The sequence below is a fragment of the Octopus bimaculoides genome, chromosome 16 (assembly GCF_001194135.2).
Source record: "Octopus bimaculoides isolate UCB-OBI-ISO-001 chromosome 16, ASM119413v2, whole genome shotgun sequence".
NCBI lineage: Eukaryota > Metazoa > Mollusca > Cephalopoda > Octopoda > Octopodidae > Octopus > Octopus bimaculoides.
In genome coordinates, this window is record NC_068996.1 from 6,231,604 (window position 1) to 6,254,399 (window position 22,796).

At 34.5% G+C, this 22,796-nt stretch overlaps 1 protein-coding gene across 3 annotated transcripts in view; it reads left to right on the plus strand.

Moving 5' to 3' along the window:
• Nucleotides 1-22,796, plus strand: part of LOC106871264 (AP-1 complex subunit beta-1) — a 64,265-nt gene that overhangs the window by 17,453 nt on the left and 24,016 nt on the right. For all 3 annotated transcript variants that reach the window (XM_014917625.2, XM_014917626.2, XM_014917627.2), the window contains 13 exons: nucleotides 5,771-5,832; nucleotides 6,398-6,503; nucleotides 6,902-7,037; nucleotides 10,599-10,844; nucleotides 12,088-12,212; nucleotides 13,398-13,466; nucleotides 14,491-14,557; nucleotides 16,676-16,830; nucleotides 16,951-17,091; nucleotides 18,244-18,409; nucleotides 18,682-18,770; nucleotides 20,186-20,288; nucleotides 21,323-21,421. In XM_014917625.2, the coding sequence (XP_014773111.1) occupies nucleotides 5,771-5,832; nucleotides 6,398-6,503; nucleotides 6,902-7,037; nucleotides 10,599-10,844; nucleotides 12,088-12,212; nucleotides 13,398-13,466; nucleotides 14,491-14,557; nucleotides 16,676-16,830; nucleotides 16,951-17,091; nucleotides 18,244-18,409; nucleotides 18,682-18,770; nucleotides 20,186-20,288; nucleotides 21,323-21,421 (1,564 nt within the window). The remainder of the gene's footprint in view (nucleotides 1-5,770; nucleotides 5,833-6,397; nucleotides 6,504-6,901; nucleotides 7,038-10,598; nucleotides 10,845-12,087; nucleotides 12,213-13,397; nucleotides 13,467-14,490; nucleotides 14,558-16,675; nucleotides 16,831-16,950; nucleotides 17,092-18,243; nucleotides 18,410-18,681; nucleotides 18,771-20,185; nucleotides 20,289-21,322; nucleotides 21,422-22,796) is intronic.

Below are 22,796 nucleotides of genomic sequence, written 5' to 3' on the forward strand. Positions count from 1 at the left end.
ATATATACACACATATATACGACGGGCTTCTTTCAGTTTCCGTCTACCAAATCCACTCACAAGGCTTTGGTCGGCCCGAGGCTACAGTAGATGCTTGCCCAAGGTGCCATGCAGTGGGACTGAACCCGGAACCATGTGGTTGGTAAGCAAGCTACTTACCACACACTCCTGCGCCTAATTTATTAATTTTGTTTTTGCTCTTTCAACAAAAGAATTTCAACAAAAGAACTCTTGTACAAAAGAATTGAAGGAATTATATGTGATCCCTTAAAAATATATATAAGTAAATGACTGTTTAGTCCCAGGTTGTCTCTTATTAAGCAGCTGTATGATCAAGGTAATTTCAGCTGTGACCATTTTGCCTTCACTTCAGACATGATATATTTAAACCTGTATTATCCAACTAGCAGTATAACCCGACGTTGTCTGGGTGTGACTTATTACGCTATCTATGATAAGTCTTGCTAGGTGAAAATCAACTAAAAAAGAAAGCCTTACAACGAAAAAACCCTTATGATGTAAATATGTTCAAAATTCAAAAGATGATGAAATTAATAGGAAAAGTCTAAAGGCTGTTTTGTGTAACATTATTAAGCATATGTAAATTTCATCCGTCTAATTGGCCATACAAATGCTTGTGCAAAACAACTTTTTGCGCTGCCCTGATTATACAAAGCAGGGTAATCCCTTTTTGCAGGAGCTAGGACGGCAATTTGTGATGAAGCAATTGCTGGCGATCTGTTGCTACACAGTTTTGCCAGAATTCTATCAGATTGGGCAGAAGATGTTAATGCACCATTTTGCATTTTCTATCAGATTGAATGATAACATAAAGATTTTCTTGTTGGTTTGAGCAATGAGTGTGAAGTTAAGGTATTAGACTTCCTTCTTTAGCACTTACCATTTTATAATAAACTATAAAGTGGTTGATGCTAGGAAGGGCATCCAGTCAGAAATCATGCCATATGAAACATACACAAGACATAGTCATCCAACTTGTCTAGAACAAGAATGTTTGAATAGAATCTGACGAAGCCCCATACCACCATAGTAAACAGATGTTAAATGATGATGACTGCAGGATGTGACAGACTATCACATTTCTCAATGTATTTGCTTTCAGGTTAACTGAGAAATTGTAGAAACAGGATTTGGCAAATTCGGTACTTTTACATCATATTGGTCATATTTTCTTGTTTCAAAGTAAAACGAGATTTAAATGTGTTATAAATATTTAACTTACAAGCAGTTTATATTTGTGCTTTTATATACATTATACCATTATGTACATACATACATATAATATAAATAATATATATATACATATATGGGTACAGGATGTCACCAACAGTAAACAACATGAAATACGAAAACAAAATGAATTAAATACTCAAATAATGAGAGTAAAAAAAAGGACAAGTAATACAAAGAATGACCCTTCATCAGTTGTCGGCTGTCTATCTACTCTCCATTTTGAGCAATCAAAGACAGTTGCTCCCATAAAGACCAAAATAAAATTTGGGATTTATGGAGGGCCAAAGTTAGGAACAAAAACAGGACAGTGGAGTTATACAGGGAAACTGAACAAAAACAAACATGGAAGGTTGTTAGACCTGAATGAGGGGGAAAATAGTGAGCGCTGAGAGAAATATTTTCTTTGAAAAGAGAAAAGATAGAAGAGAGAGATAGGAGACATCCAGTCCTTAGAACATCTGTGCAGGAAAGAAGGATGGTTATGTGAGGAAAAGAAAGAGGGACGATGGTCATGTGTGAGCAATGAGAGAGAGAGAGAGAAAGAGAAAGAGGGGAGAGAGAGAGAGACAGATAGAAAACAGTGAAAGGTAGGAAAAAGAAAATTAGAGAGGATAGGGGAGACAGGGTGGGCCAAAGTCATGCACCAAAACATGACTTTTTGCATTACATTATTCATTTCATTTATAATTAGATTAGTTTACATCTTGGTGCATGACTTTTGGACCATTCTTTGTATGTATGTATGAACGTGTGTGTGTGTATATATATATATATATATATATATATATATATATCATCATCATTTAAAATCCATGTTCCATGTTAGTATGGGCTTAATGGTTTGACAGGATCTGATGAGTCCAAGGACTACATTGTGTTCTATTGTCTGCATTGGCTTGGTTCCTACAGCTGGATGTCCTTCCTAATGCGAACCACTTTACAGTGTCCAGGGTGCTTTTTTCATGCCCTCATCTCTGGTGAGGTCACTGTGCAGCTTGCAAGATTATTGATCCCAAATGGGAGTGGTGCCAACATTATTCTGAGAGAGGAGGAATAAAGAAGGGTACAGTGTGAGAGAGAGAAGGGCTGAAACAGAACAGGTTTCTTGTAGAGGAACTACATGGCTACTCGCATATTGGAAGAGAGGCCGGGAGTGATCAGGTTGAGCTGGAAAGCAATACAAATAATGGTGATGAGATGTCACAAGACCTTCAAGATACGAAATGGATCAGAATGAATAGGACAAAGGGACCAGGAGTGAGCAGGAGGAGTAGATGTTTGATTGTGCAGTGCAGCAGAATTATAATGATAATGCAGTAGACAGGAGAACAACAAAAGAGAGGTGACATACTGTTGGGTTGGTTGCAAGGGTGGATGGGGAAGGGAGAGGAGGCATAATTAGTGTATGCGGGGATGAGGAGATAATTCAGTGGCTCAGTGGGGGTGGGTGATCAGTGAAAGTGTGGGTGTGGAGAACAGTAAGGATGAAGAGTGGATAACAAGTGAAATGGTTCTGGGTAGTAAGAAAAGTGGTATCGTGGAAGAACTACACTTAGGGGAGATGATGGTGGAGGAGGGAGGAAATTGGGTGAAGGTTCCACTAATTTATACACACACCCACACAGCCTTTACCAGAACTCAGTTTTGCTGAGGTGGCTGGGTCTTCTTGAGAACCACATATCACCAATCATCCTCCATGAGGTTCAAAGTTCTAAGATCAGTTTTCACCATCTCATCTGATGTCTTCCTGGGTCTTCTTCCACCAGCTCCATCCATTTAGTGATTAGCACTTCTTTATACAGCTGTCCTCTTCCATATGCATCACATGTCTATACCAGTTCAGTTTTCTTTCTTCTTGCACTGTACATCTGATTCATCTTATATCCAATTGTTTTTTTCTCTCAATCATTTATATTGACAATCATGCACATTTTCATTGCACATCCAACAGTACATGCTTGTTTCATCTCTTTCCAATCTCCCAGAGTCCTCTACATTCATGGCTTATGTCTCACTACCATGCAACATTTTAGTTCTAATAAATGTGTCATAAAAATCTGCCCTTTACTTTGAGAGAAAAGACCTTAGTTGCCAGCAGCAACAGCAGTTGTAGCTCCCTTAACCTGTTCTTACTCTGGCTAGTATATTTTCATAGAAGCAACCTTCCTTGCTAATTACATCTAGATAACAAAAGCTATCACCTTTATCTAAACTGACACTGGTATCCTGATCCTCTTCTGCGAACAACCATATTTTATCTTACTCTGCTCTTAGAATACACTGGCACATTTTGACATTTTGCAGAGTATGGAATTGGATAATGAAGCTCAACAATTTGAGTGAGCTTGATAAAATTTGCAGTGTCTAAACTTATTTCAACATAGGAGTAAAGGAATCGACAAGCAGTTGTGATGTGAATTTTCATTTTATTTTATGCAACACCAATGTCATTTTGCATTTTGTATCTTAAATGAGATCAATGAAATAAGGAAATAAAGTATCATAATAAAAGTACTGTTGAGATAGTTGACTAAAACTTTTGTAAGAGGTTCCCCAGCATGGCCATTGTCTACAACTGAAGCCATTAAATAAATGATAGTACAAAATATCAAGAAATAAAGACAGAGAGATAAACCCTTTCAAGCATTTATATAGAAAAATTAAATGGTTCTAAATATTGCTGTATGGTTAAGAAGTTAATTAAGCAAATGTATAGTTCAAACTTTGACCTCACAGGATGGTACCTAGAGCAGATGTCTCCTATAGCTTCTTGGAATGGAATTTGGTACATAGAAACTACAGAAGTCTATGTGCATATGTATCGGTGAAGGATGTGAATATCATCAAGAAAACCAAAAAGCTGATGTTTTTTAAACACAATCACTTGTGGTATTTATTCTGCATCCTGTTAGAGACACTCCCCCTATCTTTCTCATTGTCAGAAATGCAGTGAACCACTTATTTTCCTGTTGGAAACTTGTAACTGACAACTCTAGAGGTAATTGCACCTGATATAAAATAAGTAGGAAATAAATCCAAATCTCAGACTTTGCAGAGAACTTATCACTTCTGTAAAACTTAACGAAGAATACTATTTATGGCTTAACCGTTATGTATTCAAACTGGCCGTATTCCAGCCCAAATATTCTACCCATTTTAGGTTCAAACTGACCAAATCCTATTTGTCACACCTACCTTACATTATCATTCTAAAAATAAATTATTACATCATCAACATCTTGAAGCTATGAGATAATGTCTGATTAATTCAAACAATGTGAATAAATAAGCTTTATATTTAACAGAATAATCTGAATGTTAAATGGTTAATACAATTTTTTCATTTCAAACAAACTTGATGGACATCAATTTTTATAATTATCTTTAATTAATATATAGAGAAAATGTTTTATATATTGTTACATTGGTATCGCTCAAATATTTTGTTTGTTTTGATAATTATCATTTAATATGTCTTCCCTGCTGTCATGGGTTGGACAATTTGACTGGATCCAACAAACTAGAGGACTGTGTTAGGCTCCAGTGTCTGTTTTGGCATGGTTTTTATATGACTTGATGCCCTTCCTAATACCAACCACTTTACAGAGAGTGTCCTGGTTGTTTTTCCTCAGGAGATCAGCATTTGTGAGTTCACCAAGTTACTTTTAAGACAAAGAAAAGAACCTTGACTGAGTAGGGTTGTAGTAGAGAGAAAGGGCTTTATGTCAGGTGCTGAGAGGCTAAAGTATGATATAGGGACAAGCACAGGTATCTTGCTTTGATGATGATACATGGTTACCCTACATTATATAAGAGTGGGTGGGAGTAGCTGGAAAGAAGATGGTAATGGTGGTGATGAAAAGAAGTCCTATTTGCATTCGTGTTGTATTTTTAGTTAAGGAATTCAGCCATTGTTCTTTAACCCCAGGTCTACCACTGAGATGCCTGTGATCAAATGTGTTCTAGCTGCAACCATCCCGTTTTTGTTGCATATCTTTGATTACGTTATAAAATATATCATTGTCTTTTTTATTCTAAGTCAGTACAGTGTGATTCAGCAGGTGGGGATTTGACTGCTGTTTTTTGCAACTCAAATGGCAACATAAGAGTTTCCATCTCATGTAGCCTATAACTAATAAAAGTGACTATTCTTTAATATTTGTCTTTATCAAAGCAATGGTGAGACTGGAAGGATAGTGCACTGGACAAAATGATTTGCAGTTTGTAGTTCTCTCCTATATTCTCAGTTTGAATCTGACCCCTTACAGAGTTGATAAAAAATGAACCAGAACCAGTTTTGATTTCGTTCACTAGACCCATTCTCTACAAACAGTGACCCTGTATGTCAAAGATGAAATCAATATTTACTCTTATTATATTATTATACTTGTATTATTAATGCCATTGCATAAGGTATAAACTTACATTTGCACCATTGCTCCTTTCTCTGAAATAAACAAGCATTTGTGTCTAATTAAAAAATGAGAAATTAATATCATTTACTCTTATATTGCAGGTACCGTGTGACCAATAACATCAAGATGACAGATTCAAAATATTTTACCACCACTAAAAAAGGTACAGTTTCTGTTTTTGTTTTTTTTTAATGCCAAGAATTTATCTTTTTTTCCTTTTTAAATATAAAACGGTTTGAAATAGATTTCATATTTTCTTTTCTGTCAAATATTTCTGTTGCAGAACACTTCTTAGTCTTATTGTTGTACATTGGGAGTTTTTTCTCACCCCTTACTTCTAAATAACATGCACTGATTAGGGTTCACTTCAGTTTTATTGTTAACTAATCAATTGATCAATTTTTTTATTGTTATAAATTCTTTTTCTCATAGTATTGGGGCCTTTAATGTTTTCTTAATCTGCAGTTGGTATTGTCTTGTGTTTCTTGTCAGATGTCATCAAGGACATGTGTGTGTATGTATGTTATGTTACTTTGTCATTCTCATTGTGTGTATGTGTGTGTATGTTGTTATAAAGTACAAAAATATTGATTTCAATATATGGTTTAATGTCATGATTCTTGCAAATTCCAGTAAGATATTTCTTTGTCTCATTTAGACTAATTTTTACTTTAGAATGTTATTCTCATTTAGTTCTAAATATTTTTGTGGGATTTCCTTTCATTTAGGTGAGATATTTGAGCTGAAGGCTGAATTAAACTGCGACAAGAAAGAGAAAAAGAAGGAAGCTGTGAAGAAAGTTATTGCCAGCATGACTGTTGGTAAAGATGTCAGGTTAGTATTTTACTAAACTTATTCATTAGATGTTTGTAGCTCAAGTTATTCTTTTATTTGTTTTTATCTTTCAATCTTTTTGGACCATGGGGCATGCTAGTTTTATTTTTGTCTCTTAGTCGAATCTTAGTACTTAATTTGATTGATTTCTCTTAACTAGCTGTGTCCAACCACTGGAGTAAAGAGTGGTGACTCAAACAAATCACTGTAAGATATTTTCATTCAATCACCATGGTAGATCATTCTGTTAATGTCCAACATCTTTATTTTAATTTTAATATATGTGATGCATCAGTCTCTTAGTGCTAGCATAATGGGTCATTCTATTAATGGTAAGAATTTAATTATATGTTTCTCATTAAAGTCAATATATGTCAAATTTGAAATTTATCTTCTAGTGCGCTCTTCCCTGATGTCGTTAATTGTATGCAGACTGACAATTTGGAATTGAAGAAGTTGGTGTATTTATACCTGATGAACTATGCCAAGAGTCAACCAGATATGGCTATCATGGCGGTTAACACTTTTGTCAAGGTAAGCTTGATATATGTATATATATATATAAAATATCAAGAACAGAAAGAGGGAATGTGTACAAGTGGGAGATTTGAAGGGAGTACAGTATCAACACCAACTCCACGACCAGCACCACAAACAACATCAGCATTGTTAACACTACACCAATCACAAATACAACTCCATCTACACTCAAACCTTATAACAAGGACAAAACCTGCAAAGGAAACATCATAAACTTCATAGCCACAGACGCAACGATTAATTAACGAACTGTACACATTAACACACAAAACACTACGCAATAACTACACCACACCAATATACCATGTCAAACAGCTGCTATTGCATGTATGATGGAACTGGTTAAGTCCATTGTGAAGATTGTCTTGTCTCCTTCCTTTTGTTGGGAATTGTAGTTTTTATCCGTCTAATGGAATTGGTAAAAGAGGTTTTGTTGTGGACTTTAATGAAAAGGGCTGAAAACAGACATCTCCCTCTCTGGCTCGTCCCTCATCGAGTTTTTCAAGTTACACTCAAAAAGAGAGATGTGGGTGGAGAGGGAAGTGCTACTTCCCAGTAAATTTGTTGAGAAGTGGATGAGTGATGAATAAGGTCTGAGTGAACAGACCTGCTCTGATAATGTACTTCTCGACTGGAGAGGGACAGAGGGTTGAGGGTGCTTGTCTTAGTCATTGTGGTGACTGTAGTTTTGTGAGGTTTTTACAAGTAACTCTCAGAAGCCTCCTTTCTTTTGAATATTTTTCTGTTTTAATTCTTTTTGTTTTTGTTCTTTTTTGCACATTTTTTTTATGTACACCTCACCCCCCACTCTATTGTCCTGTACTGTCGGTGATGATTTTGTTAACCTCCAGTGATTAAGAAGGTCAGCATTATTGAATTTGCAAAATCATTGAGTTGAAAGAAATGTTTTGTAGTATGTTGTTCTGACTGTTTATACTGAGTTCAAATCTCACAGAAGTCAACTTCACCTTTCATCCTTCTGGGATCAATAAAATAAAGTAACAGTCAAGTAATAGGATCAATGTAATTAACTTGCCCCCCCCCCCTCTCAACTCACCTTAAATCATTGGCCTTGCACCAAAATTATTATTCTTCAATGTTACCTTTGGCTTTCATATTTTTTTTGTGGGGTGGGGCAGGTTCGATAAAATAAAGTAACTGTCAAGTACTGGAGTTGATGTAATAGACTTGTCCCCCTCCTTTCAAAATTTCTGGCCTTGTGCCAAAATTTGAACTAACTTTTGATATTATTTAGTAGTATGTTACTGAAGACTGGGTATTTGGATTTTTCTTTTCATATTATCTGTAATAATATCTATTAACAGCTGTCTTAGATTTCCTCTTAATAGTGAAATCCAGCAGGGTAAAAATTTATTTCTTTATTAATGTCAAAATATGAAAAGTTGCCAGTACTGCTGGACTGGCTCCTGTGCAGGTGGCACATAAAAAACACCATTTTGAGTGTGGCCGTTGCCAGTACCTCATGACCGGCCTTCGTGCTGGTGGCACCTAAAAGCACCCACTACACTATCGGAGTGGTTGGCCACCAGTCCTCAGTCAAATCGTCCAACTCATGCTAGCATGGAAAGCAGACGTTAAACGATGTTGATGATGATGATTTCCAGTGAGCAATGTCGCTCTTTTCAAGTGAATGAATTAAGCTCTGGTTTCGTGAAAAGCAGCTGAGCTATGGAATGACATTAACATATAATTTGATATGTGAAATGCTGAAGAGTCGAATAAATAGTAAACTTCCTGAGTCTGAGACTATATTGTCATTTCTTAGCTGTAGTATCACTGCTGTAGTTATATGTTTAGGAAAGGCATGACTGTTACAAATTGCATTTTTCTCTATAAATTTTGATCAAGGACTTGTGAAAGTTCAAGTAATTGAGCTGCTTGTTTATCTTATCATTGCACAGAATAAATGTCCTCTATTATTGTATCTTGATAGTATGACATTGTACCAAGATATGATAAGACCTCTTGGGGGTAAAAATCTACGTTCTTATCTTGTGCCTCATTTTATAATTAATTAATGCTCTTTATACATCTTTATTCAATTCATATTTTATCTGGCTATTAATTTGTATTCAAAAATAAAAAAAAGCTAAGTAAAACACCACTTAACCTTTAATTATCTTCTTATATCTGTTGAAATACAATGCTGTTGCTTCAGTTCATTTTTAAAATAATGAATTTAGTAAAATTATTTTGTTGTTATTAAGCTTGTGTTTGGAACACAAATTCACATGAAATCTTGATGGAAAGATAACTTTTAAAACAAGAAATTCTTATCATGCAAACAGGGGTGTTCTTAGGGTGGTTGGTATTAAAAGGGTTGATATAATTAAATACAAAAAGTAAGGAATTGACGTAATTGTGAGGGCATCAGACCATATGCTTCATGGTATATAGTTTTGGCCTCTATGTCCTGAGTTCAAATGTGAATGAAATCAGTTTTACCTTCCAATTATCTGTGATTGATAAACTAAAATACCTGTGAAACACAACATAAAGGATCTGTTTAACTATTTATTTACTTCCTCAAATCGTGGCCTTGTTCCTTATATAATAAGGGGAATGTGTATGCTTGAAATAGCAGCCAAAACTCTCAAGTTACATCTTACCAGTTTAGTTCTTTTGATACCGACCATCTGGAACCATCCTTGGTTGAATGTTACAAACTTAGTGTTTTAAAGTGTTTTAAATTAAAATTTTTCATCATAATTTATATTCCAAACACCAGCTAAATAATGACAAAGTTATTTTACTAAATTCTCCGTTATTTTCTGAATTAATTGTAACAATGGCATCATATTTCAGCAGAAATATGGCAACAAATGGGTTAAAATTTAAAAGAAAAAAAAAAAAAAGCTGCAGGATTAACCCTTTCTTTAATGTATTTCTGAAAATATATCATCTTTGTAATACCATTAATTTTGAAGATGACAGAATTTAGTAAAATAACTTAGTAATTTATAAGGTTGGTGTTTGGAACATAAATGAATGTGAAATTCTAGTGGAAGGTTTTTAGATGACTTTAAAATGGGAAGTTTGTATCATAGAACCAGGATGGTCTCAAACAGGTTGGTATTAAAAGGATTGCATTTGATTATAGATTATCTTAAGAATTTACCTGAGGCTAAACTATATAGGAATATATTCTTTATCACAAACAAGGTAATTTCATTTGAGCTAAACATCTTGGATAACTCTAATATTATCTATGGTTAACTACATAAGTGTATATACACAATCTTTTTTATGGTGGCTGGCAGGATTTGAACTTAAAATACAAAGAGCCAAAACAATTACCACAAAGCATCCTGTTTGATTTTTTTTATGATTCTGCTTGGCCACCACCCTAGACTGGTGCTTTATCAACTCTGGAAAGTAAAGTTGATCTCACCGGGATTTGAACTCAAACTGCTTAGAATTAGAATAATTATCTCAAAAAATCTTGTCTGTTTTGCTAATGCTACTGCCAATTTGCCACTATTGAATTTATTTTATTTAAAATTACAATATGTCATCCTTTTGATATTTTTCTAGGATTGCGAAGACAGTAATCCATTGATCAGAGCCCTTGCTGTTCGTACCATGGGCTGCATCCGCGTTGACAAAATAACTGAATATCTCTGTGAGCCACTGCGTAAATGTCTCAAAGACGAAGATCCTTACGTTAGGAAGACCGCTGCTGTGTGTGTGGCTAAACTGCATGACATTAATTCACAGTTGGTGGAAGACCAAGGATTTTTAGATCTTTTGAGAGATTTGTTATCGGATTCTAATCCAATGGTAAGTTGTTTTTGTGTTTGATTTGGAATAAGTTTGCACTAAATGTGAGTAGCCATGCCAATCCTCTACAAGAACTGCTTCTGAACTCTACTTCGCTAATAATATTATAACCCCATCATCCTCTAGCATGAAGTTTGTAGTCCTGTGAGTCACATGATGACTTAATAATGCTGGTGGCACAAAAAAGCACTCAATCCACACTATAAAGTGGTTGGCATTGGGAAGGGTATCCAGCTGTAGAAATCATGCCAAAGCAGACCCTGGAGCTTGATGCAGTCTTTGAACCTATTGGATCTTGTCAAACCAGCCAATCCATGCTAGCTTGGAACACGAACATTGAATGACAATGATAATGTGCATAATTTTTGTGTGTGTGTGAGAATGTATACATATGTATATGTATGTGTACATATTTTGTTTTTGCAGTCAATATCATAAGCACAGGAATGGTTTTGTAGTTATGAAGACACACGGAAAGAAACACATCAGCACACACATATACATGTCTACTCTTCCATGCTTGAGGTGTAGGTGTGGCAAGTGTCATTTGCTATATCCGTAGGCCAGCCAAATCCTTGAGTGGACTGGGTAGATGGAAACTGAAAGAAGCCTGTCATATGTGTCTGTGTTTCCTTGTCTTGGCATTGCATGATAATTGTAAATGGTTGCCAATGTTATATAATCTGTTTCATTTATTTCTAATATCCTGCAAAAAAACATGTCTGACCATAGGGAAATATTACTTTGCTTTGGGGGTTGGTGACTGGAAGGGCACCCAGCCATAAGAAATCTACCTTAGTTATCTCTGTCTGACCCATGCAAGCATGGAAATATGTATGTTAAAACGATGATGATTATGATGATGAATGGATCTGACAAGGATATGTTGGGGTAGATTTTCTATGGTAGGACACCCTTCATGTTGTTAACCACCTACTTGTTTGTAAGTGAGATAATAGTTTCCCAGTCCATCAAACAATAAACAGCCTGGATGAATGCAAAGAATAGAAACAATCCTGTAAGAATAAGTCTCTGTGTATATGTATATACATATGAGAGTGTATGTGTGTGTGCGCACACATTCAATGCATGACAAACTTCCATGCAGTGGTCAGCTTGACACAATAGTAAATGTTTGTCCAAGGTGCCCTAGACCCTGAAACCATGCAACTATGATTCAAGCAAATAAAAGAAAACAAAAATTATATGTAATATGTTTTTTTTTTTTTGTCCCTTCCTCAAGGTTGTTGCCAACGCAGTGGCTGCCATATCTGAGATTCTAGATGCTTCACCAAGTGCTCAACAAGTATTAGAAATGACCTCCAATACTATTAACAAGCTTTTGACTGCTCTCAATGAGTGTACAGAGTAAGTACAATGTTGGCCATTTAATATGATTGTGTGTGTGTGAGAGAGAGAGAGAAACAGATGTTTTTAAAAAATGTTACTTAAAAAACTTGACATGTCTGATTTTTTTTTCATACTGGAATATTTCATGATGAAATATGGAAAAAAAAAACACTTTAATAAAAATAAAAGTAGATCACAATTGTGTTTTCAATATGTATATGTGTGTGTGTGTGTGTGTGTGTATTAAGATTTTGCTTAGGCATAGTAATACTTATAACCTGCTGTTAGAACCCAATGTACATATATTTCAAAATAATGTGTTAAGCAAGTACAGAACATATGGAATTAGAGAAATGACAAGGGAACAGGAATTACATAATCAGCTTCATTAGTTTACAGCTGTTTCTGTTATAAGACGTAGTGTGCTGAGTGCTTGTGCATCACCTAATAGTTTCCTCAGAGCCTCTAAAATTTGTATGTTTGTATTTACAAATTTGCAACTCTTACAAAAAGCATTTTTGATTCAGATGAAAAAAGAAATTAACAAAGGGCAAGGTAACTGAAGAATTTTTAGTATGAAAACAAGGGAAGAAAATAAGATTCAGTACAATTCAATTTGGATTTTTTTTTCAAGTTATATTATGGGTTTCTAAAATATGTGCTGCCATGAATCAATGCTAAAAATTAAAGAAAAAGAAATCTCTTTTTTTTTGTGGGGTTACAGAATAGATACAGTTGTGAGTAGTATTTTTTTAATCTATAGATTTCTTATAATTACATTTTCAAGCATTTCAATTATTGACTATATTGTTTCATAATATATATATTACATGTAATTTGTGAGTGTGTACAGCCTAGCGGTTTGTGTGTTGCACTCATGATTACAAAATCACGGTCTCATTTCTTGGACTGTGTGGTGTATTGTGCCCTTGAGCACAATGCTTTGTCTCCTGTTGTTCTGGGACACTTCAACATCTGATGTTTTGTACACCATGAAGCTGTTCAGGCAACATCAGTTTGATGGAAGATCCTAATGCGCAGCAGAAACATTTAATCAAATCATATGTACAGGTCTTTCAGCAAGAAATTGCAGAACATTCTTTCTCGTATTATGCGAGACTGCCATCATCATCATCATCATAACATGTAATTTAAATATTATTTATTTATTTTATTTAATTGCTTTTTTTTTTTTGTGAACAGATGGGGTCAAGTGTTTATCCTTGATTCGATTTCCAACTTTACACCAAAAGATGAGAGAGAAGCTCAAAGGTAAATCATTTTTTTCTTTATGGTTTTGTTAATAAAATACTTTTCAGTGTAAATGACAATTCAATGCTAATTTGAATCTTGCATTGAATTCTTATTCTACTTCTAAATACACACCCAACCACAAAAATGTGTGTATAAATAAACTCATTTTTTAATATGAACATTGCTAGAACAGTGAATTGCTAGACTGATTGTCTTTTGGTATTGAATCTTGTGTCATTAGATGCTGGGATCAAATCCCATCAGGTTTGACTTCACTTTTGCATCTCGTAAGGCTTGGTAAAATAAATATTGGTAATAGAAAAACGTCAGTTCAATCTATTATATTCTTCAGAATTTATGAAATGGTTCTAAGGTTACAACTGATTCTGAGGCCATTTTTTACCTAGTAAAGCAGGGATTAGCCTTGTGGGTCCCATCACAGTCTCATTCATCATAGTTCTCTTCTCATGATAGAGCTTCTTGCTAGCCCATTTTTAGTCACTGCTTTCAGACATGCATGTATTTATTTTAAAACTGTAAATCTGTATTTTATAAGTAGGTAGGATAGACATTTGAATGAATTTAATGCTAAAAGCTATGTTAAATCTATTAGTTTCAGACCTTACCTTCCATTAAAAGTATGAAAAAAAAAAAAAATGACATTATCACATGGGCTGAGGAATTGAAATGAAAATGTGATGTGGAGGAGAGACAATGTGAGAAGATCAGAAATCTGGGCTGCAAAATGAACAAAGGAGAGAAAAGTTAAGAATTGGGGCGATAGAAATAAGAAAAATGCAATGTTTCAAGCAAGGTTAAAAGAAAAAAAAAAGTGAAAATTCAAGAACGGTGGGAAAGGGGAACAAATTGAATATAATTAGCTGAAGACTAAGTGTGCACACTTAAATCTATTCAAGGATTAAAAAAATACTCAGTATTTCATTTCATTTTGTAAACTTTTTAGTTATTTTTCTGCAGTTACTGATTTTGAGGATTAATGAAGTTTATCTTTTCTTTTTTTAAAATTCTTTGATTATTTCAGTATTTGTGAAAGAGTTACTCCAAGACTTGCCCATGCCAATGCAGCTGTTGTATTGTCTGCTGTCAGAGTAAGTTTCTTTTAAAGGCCACATATTGTTGAAACCTTTCAGAGTCTATCATATTGGATTTTATTAATATATTGTACCTCTTTAGTTTTCCTATTTTTAAAAATGTTTCTTATAAAAAGAGTGAAAAATTAAGTTTTTGATTTTGCCATCATGGTTTATAATTGATTGTTCTTTATTCAGAGTAATTAACAAAACCTATTTGGTAGTCTGTCGAATGGGCTGCCCTTATTTTTTTGGCAACTTAATTCTATCACTCCATTTAGCACCACCACCACCACCACCTGACCTTTGAGTGCCTTTTGTAGAATATTCTCTTTTGTAAAATTCATACCAAGTTGCTGGCTTGATGTAGTTTCCTCCCTCCCAACTAGTCCTGGTGGTATGGAAAATCTGATGGGCATTGTTCTTTCCTATTCAGGCCATAAATAAAAAAAAAAAAGGCATCTTGACATGTATTCATCTATAATTATCTTAGACTGCACCTTTCTCCATATCAGACCTGATTACATATTCTCTGTCTTTGATTCATCTGGATACAATAGATAACATCTATTACATTATACGTAGACATCATCATAGTCAAACCAACCAAAATACATCTATATAGTAGTTTGAATTGCTAGCAAAAAAGCATTGAATTTTTCATTTCATCATCATCATCATCATCATCATTTAACGTCCACTTTCCATGCTAGCATGGATTTGGCAGAGTTTCTACAGCTGGATGCCCTTCCTAACGCCAACCACTCTGAGAGTGTAGTGGGTGCTTTTTACGTGCCACCGGCATGAGGGCCAGTCCAGTGAAAAATTGACTTAATAGATAATGTGGTTTTGAGTACAATATTCCACAAAATAAGATTGAAAAGGTCATGATCTAAATGCCTTTGGACCATAGGTCTGTTAATCATAGCTGACCTGGATGTTAAACAAAAACAAAACATCAAGCATGGTTGTGTATCTTGTAGATCATTGTCTGTCATTGAAACGGCCATTTTTCTCATTCACTTTCTCAACTTTATTTGTAAAAGTGCACTAACATCTACTAGACTGTCCTCAGTTCATTTTTATCCATGCACTACTTATGCTCTGTTGTTTCTATATATGCAGTAAGTCTGACAATGAGTTGTTATTGTATTACATTTATTGTTTCAAGAATACATGGTTCAGAGTCATCATGGTGTCTCTGAACCGTGTACTCTTGAAATGATCATAATGAAGGAATGAATGTAATCCCGTAACCTCCATTCTTAGACTTACTGTATTATGCTTCACGATTCATAAATTATTCCTGGAATTTCAGTTTGCATGGAATATTTTCCTTTAAGGGAAACTGTCCACTTCTATACACTCTGTTACCTGGTATATGAAGGCGTGGTTTAGTGGTTAAGGTATTTTGCTCACGATTGTAAGGTCGTAGGTTCAATTCCTGGCGACGTATTGTGTCCTTGAGTAAGACACTTTATTTCATGTCGCTCCAGTCCACTCAACTGGCAAAAATGTGTTGTACCTGTTATTCAAAGGGCAGGCCTTGTCACATTGTGTGTCACACTGAATCTCCCTTTGAGAACTATGTTAAGGGTACACTTGTCTGTGGGAGTGCTCAGTTACTTGCACATTAATTTCACGAGGAGGCTGTTCCGTTGATTGGGTCAGCTGAAACCCTTGTCGTAATCAACAGAGTGCCAGTTAGCTGGTATTTGCACAAGTGCTGATAGAAGATATCCTGTGTAACACTAGAGTTCAAATCCTCTCTTTTACTTGCACTATAAAAATATAGTCTCCATAGATTTTTTACTTGTTTTAGTCATTAGTCTGCAGCCATGCTGGAGCACCACCTTGAAGAATTCTTAGTTGAATGAATGAATTGACCCCAGTACTTACTTTTTTTTTTTTTAAAGCCTGATACTTATTCTATCAGTTTCTTTTGCTGAACCATTAAGTTATGGGTTTTAAACACACCATTACTGGCTGTGAAGCAGTGGTGGGACAGATACACAAATATGCACACACACACACCTGACACACTTCTTTCAATTTATATCTATTCACTTTATGTATAGAAGATACTATTTGTTAGTATTTTCTATTAATTTTTTTTTTTTTTTTTTTAAATTTTAGGTGATAATGAAATTTATGGAAATGATGGAACCTCAAAGTGAATATATCAATATGTTGGTTAAAAAACTGGCTCCTCCATTGGTCACTTTGCTCTCAGCTGAGCCAGAAATTCAATATGTTGCTCTACGTAATATAAATCTTATTGTGCAGAAGAGGTAAGATATTTAAAGCAAAGCATTTTTTTTTAACCTTTTGATTTTGTAATAGTTCAGCATTTTATTAAAAAAAAACAAAACAAAAAAAACCTCAACAATATATGTCCCTGTTTGTTTCAGACCTGATATATTAAAGCATGAAATGAAAGTGTTTTTTGTGAAGTATAATGATCCTATCTACGTCAAACTGGAGAAACTCGACATAATGATTCGTTTGACCAATCATTCCAACATTGTCCAAGTTCTCTCTGAACTCAAAGAGTGAGTAAATTTATTTCTTTATAAGCAATATAAATTGTTTTTGACTCTGTCTTGTTCAATTTTTTGAAAATGATAAGCACTTAATAGGAAATATACTAATTATAAGGCATGGACGGGCAGTTATGAAGTTTGCTTTGCAACCATATGGTTTCTGGTTTGATCCCACTACTTGGTGCCCTGAGCATCTACAAGAACTTTAGGTTGACAAATTCCTTGTAAGTGCAATTTCACAGATGGAAGCTGTGTAAAAGCTTGTTGTGTGTCTGTGTGTGAAATAACTTCTTTCAGATGTTTCGAAGCTTCCTTAGAAATATCTGATAATTTCTGTTACCAAGGTAGCATAATGAGCAGTAGAATAGGGCATTCCGAAAGCAAAGCAATTGGTCATAAAAAATTGATGGAGCTATTATCTCTGCTTGCAACAAAAGGATTCTCTCTCTGAATGGTGGATAGATTGTATGATGCTTGTGTGTAAAATATGATGCTGCATGGCAGTGAAACATGGGCATTGAATGTGAAGGATGTGCAAAGGCTGGAAAGAAACGAGGCAAACATGCATAATATTAGTGTGTATGAAAGACAGGCCACAAAAGAATTAGAGATGAACAGGGTGTAAGAGTAATTAGATATAGTGTGCAAGACAGAAGCCTAAACTGATACAAACATGTGATGGGTATGAAGAATGACAGTTCAGTAAAGAAGTGCTAAGCAGTCCAAATGGCAGGAACCTGTGGAAGAGGGAGACCAAGGAAAACATTGAAAGAAATGGTGAAATATAATCTCATTAGACTTAGTCTCCCAAATGAGCTGATTGCAACAAATGTCTGAATGCTATGTTAGAAAAAATCCAACCAATGCATGCAAGCTTGGAAAAGCAAACATTAAATGATTATAATTACATCTACAATGTGTGTTGTAGCTTTTTTTTGTTGATGCGTATTGGTGAAAGAGGTATATTTGGCCAAAAGCACCTGATTAACATATGCTTTTAAAAATAAAAAAAAATCTTGTATTTTTCCTACCCAAATTGCACAACCTCCCTTAAAATATGTCAATGTTTATTTTTTCTAAAATATTTGTGCAATTTTACTTAGTGCAAAAAAATGTAATGTTTCTTTTCATTCTTATTTTTTTTTGCTTTTTTTTTTATAGGTATGCCACTGAGGTTGATGTGGACTTTGTACGTAAATCTGTCAGAGCCATTGGTCGATGTGCTATCAAAGTCGAACAGGCTGCTGAGCGATGTGTTAGCACGCTGCTTGACTTGATCCAAACTAAAGTTAACTATGTTGTTCAAGAAGCTATTGTGGTCATCAAGGTATAAAAACAAATGATAAACGTTATTTCAGTTTGCTTTGTTACTGATATAATCTTTGGATAGTATTCAATCCTTTGGATTTTTTTTTTATCTCCATATATATGTGTGGTCTTGTTTATAAGCGGAGTGATTGAAAGTGTCATAAATGGCTGGATAGCAGTATAAATGCTTAAATAAAAACATTTATTGAAAAGCTGTATAAGGCAAATTTTTTCATTTGAGTTTCTAATTTTGCAAGTGATTCTTAAACTTCTAATATTTTTTTTTTTAAGGATATTTTCCGAAAGTATCCCAACAAATATGAAAGTATTATTGCTACTCTGTGTGAAAACTTGGACACCCTTGATGAACCAGAGGCAAGGTAAGCAGCCTGATTTCCTACTTGAAATTATTGGTTCTTGATAGTAATGCTGAGATGAAATGATGAGGAAGATTTTTGATGCAAGCTGATAACTTTAGATGAAACATATTACTTGGCTTTTTTGTTATTATTATTGTTGTTATTCATTTATACAGTGGAGGTGCAATGGCCCAGTGGTTAGGGCAGCGGACTCGCTTTCATAGGATCGCGGTTTCGATTCCCAGACTGAGCATTGTGAGTGTTTATTGAGTGAAAACACCTAAAGCTCCACAAGGCTCCGGCAGGGGATGGTGGCGAACCCTGCTGTACTCTTTCACCACAACTTTCTCTCACTCTTACTTCCTGTTTCTGTTGTGCCTGTAATTCAAGGGGTCAGCCTTGTCCCACTGTGTCACGCTGAATATCCCCGAGAACTACGTTAAGAGTACACGTGTCTGTGGAGTGCTCAGCCACTTGCATGTTAATTTCATGAGCAGGCTGTTTCGTTGATCAGATCAACTGGAACCCTCGACGTTGTAAGTGATGGAGTGCCAACAACAAATTCATTTATACAGAATGAGGCAAAATCTATAATATTTCTTTTATTTGAAACAAACAATGTTTGATATTATTGAACATTATTTGAATTTTGATTATCTTTTAAGTCACATCATCATCATCATCATCTAATGTCTTCTTTACCATGTATGATATATTGATTGAATGAAATATTCCATCAAAAATTTGGAGATTTAAGAATAAACCTTTTCATTGGCACCGAAAGCTTCTAGTGAAATCAGATTTCGTAACTTGTGATATTGGTTTCAGCCTTTACTGGAGTACTGCTTTTAAGGGCTTTAGCCAATTACACCAATCAACAATAATTTGTCTGGTAGTAATGATCAAAATAGTGTGCCTTGATGGGAAGGGATGTAACTCAATACTTAAATTTCACAAGGTATTTTTGTTTGGTCCACCCACCCACACACATACACACTCACACAAGTCTTGTTCACACTTTTCTGTCTCCAAAAATGAACTCACAAGACTTTCATTGACAAGTGGCTATGACAGAGGACAATAGCCAAAGTGCTAGTCTTAAAGATCAAAGCAACAACCATGTGGTTGAAAACCAGACTTCTTAACCATGTGGATGCCTAATTAATTAGAAAAATACAACAGTCATAAGTACTTATATCGCTCCAGCAAGGTCACAGTCTGAAACCAGTAAAAAGAACAAAAGAAGCAAAAATATCTCATCTAGCTTCTAATTGATGCAAGAAATTTTTATGACAATCTTGAGATTTATGAAGAATTTTTTTTTCTTTTTAAAGACTTATCCATTTGTTCACTTCCTGTGCATATCCTATGTACTGTTCATGCAGTTTTGCTTACTCTTTTCTTGTTGTTTGCTAATGTTAATGTTTTAATTGTAGAGCATCCATGATTTGGATCATTGGAGAATATGCTGAGCGTATTGATAATGCAGATGAACTTCTGGAAAGTTTCTTAGAAGGATTTCAAGATGAAAACACACAGGTATGATAGGCCATGTTTTATTCAATAATAATTAGGCAATTGTTACACAAAAAAAAAGGTGTAATGAAATTGAAATCTTCAAAAGATTGTACGAGTAAATGAAATCGATCCAATGAATATATGTAATCTGTTTTTGAAAATTACAAAAAAATTATATAAGCAGCAATCAGGGGCCTCCAACTATGACTGGGTTGCTATCCAATAACAAGTTATACAGAAGGAATAAATTTTAAAATTCCACTTCAATTTAATGAAGTATCACAGTCTGCAGAGGGGTTTTGCAAGCTATGAAACATATGTAGTCTGGATATTATCTACTCCATTCCCTAAATTTGGATTCTTATTTGCAAACACCGCAACCCCAGCTGCTAATCATAAGCTATAAAATAACTTATTGAACTTTGATATGGGTAAAATTTACAACCTTCAATGTCAATAAACCACTATTGTTCCTGGAAGCTGTTTTTTTATGCCTTCTACAGACTGCTCGAAGCTTACTAGCTTCCTACTCCCTGGTCCTTGGATCTTATCTTCATCATCATCATCATCATCATCGTTTAACGTCCGCTTTCCATGCTAGCATGGGTTGGACGATTTGACTGAGGACTGGTGAAACCGGATGGCAACACCAGGCTCCAATCTGATTTGGCAGAGTTTCTACAGCTGGATGCCCTTCCTAACGCCAACCACTCAGAGAGTGTATGTATTATATATGCTGAGAATTAAATTATATGTTATTCACTTTGTGTATCGTTAAGTGCATTGTCTTGATCTGTGGTGCAAAAAAGGTCAGTGGCTGCTACTTTGTTTGTAATGCATCTCTTAAAATAAAAATGCATAATTTGATTGACTGACAACATGCATTAGCAATTAGTCTTTTTTTTTTTTGTTAATGTTCTGAGTTCAAATACTACCTTGGGAAACCTCTCACCTTTTTTTGTGGTTGATTAAATAAAGTAGTATTCTATGGAATACTATGACTTTGACACTCATTTTATTTTGTTTTGTTTTTACTTCTTTGTTTCTTCATGCAGGTCCAATTGCAGTTACTAACTGCTATTGTGAAACTGTTTTTGAAACGCCCTACTGACACACAAGAATTAGTTCAGCAAGTTTTGAGTTTGGCCACTCAGGTAAAAAAAATTACAAACACATTTGGTCTGTTCTTTGTTTTAGAATTATAAACTTAGTCAAATACAAGATGTAAAATGGTTTTAGCTTATAATTTCTAGTGTTGTTTGGAACTAGAAACGTTTATGATATGTATTTGAATTTTTGTTTTTAAACTCCTTTTTAGTCTCAAAGAAATCTGGAAGTTATATGTAAAATATTTAGTGAACCTGTTATGTAATTAATACTAAAATATTTTTCATGGTTATGTCAGAGAAATAAGGGAAATACTGAAAGACCCTTTCAGGGCCTATAAGACTAGTGGGAGGAAGGGAAGAGGTAAGTTATCCCCAGGATGGAAAACTGGGCTAAATTGCTTGTATTAGAATAATCTCTATTTAAGGCTACCCAAGGACGAAGTGTTGGTGTTAAGCCAGGCAACAGATCAAGTCTACCTACCCTACCATCTATCTATACCTTGTCAATACCAAAGCTCTTGTAGAAGACATCTACCCAAGTCACTGTTCTGTAAGCTTCAAACTCAAAACCCCACAACTGTGATGCAAATTTTCTTAACTTCACGTTTATGCCTCTACTGTCCCAGCTTTTTATAGAGATGAGATTGCTTGAAAAGCACCATTTAAACAGAAATTTTAGAAAGCCAAACAACTATGACAATATTTCTCATCATTATACATTCAGATTATCCCCTAATTTAAATTTGTGATTTTACATGTTTTATGCTAGCTAAATATCAATTTCTTACAAAGACATTCATATATAGGAGAGTAGAATAAATACAATTAACACTGGTGTATTTGGTATATACTTCCATAACTGTGGAGCTATGAAGGACAGAACTGATCCCAGTAGAATTTGTAAAAACGATATAAATAAATAGCACAAGGTATTTTAACTGATGTTGTACCAATATTATTCCCACTTGCCCACAAATATAATTCAGGTCTGTCTTAACAAATTTTGCTTTGTAACCACATAGTACTAGGTTCAACCTTACAATATGGCACCTCAAGAAAGTGTCTTCTAATTCATCATCACATTAACCAGTGCTTTGTAAGTGGAATCTGGTAGATGGAAGAAACTATTAAAAAGGCTTGTTGCACATATATTTATATATGTATGTGTGTTTGCATGTGTGAGTGTATATATATATATATATATATATATATAATATTAGAGACAAAATCCAAAATTACAGGTAAAAAACTCAATTAAAATCAATTTATAAAAATTAAAATTAAATTGAGCCTTATAGATAAAGTATATATATATTATATTATATTATATTTATCTTATGATATTTACTTTACTTTATATTATACTCATTTATTGTGCTTTTAATTATTAATTTTTCTATATGTGATAGTGGATTTTCAT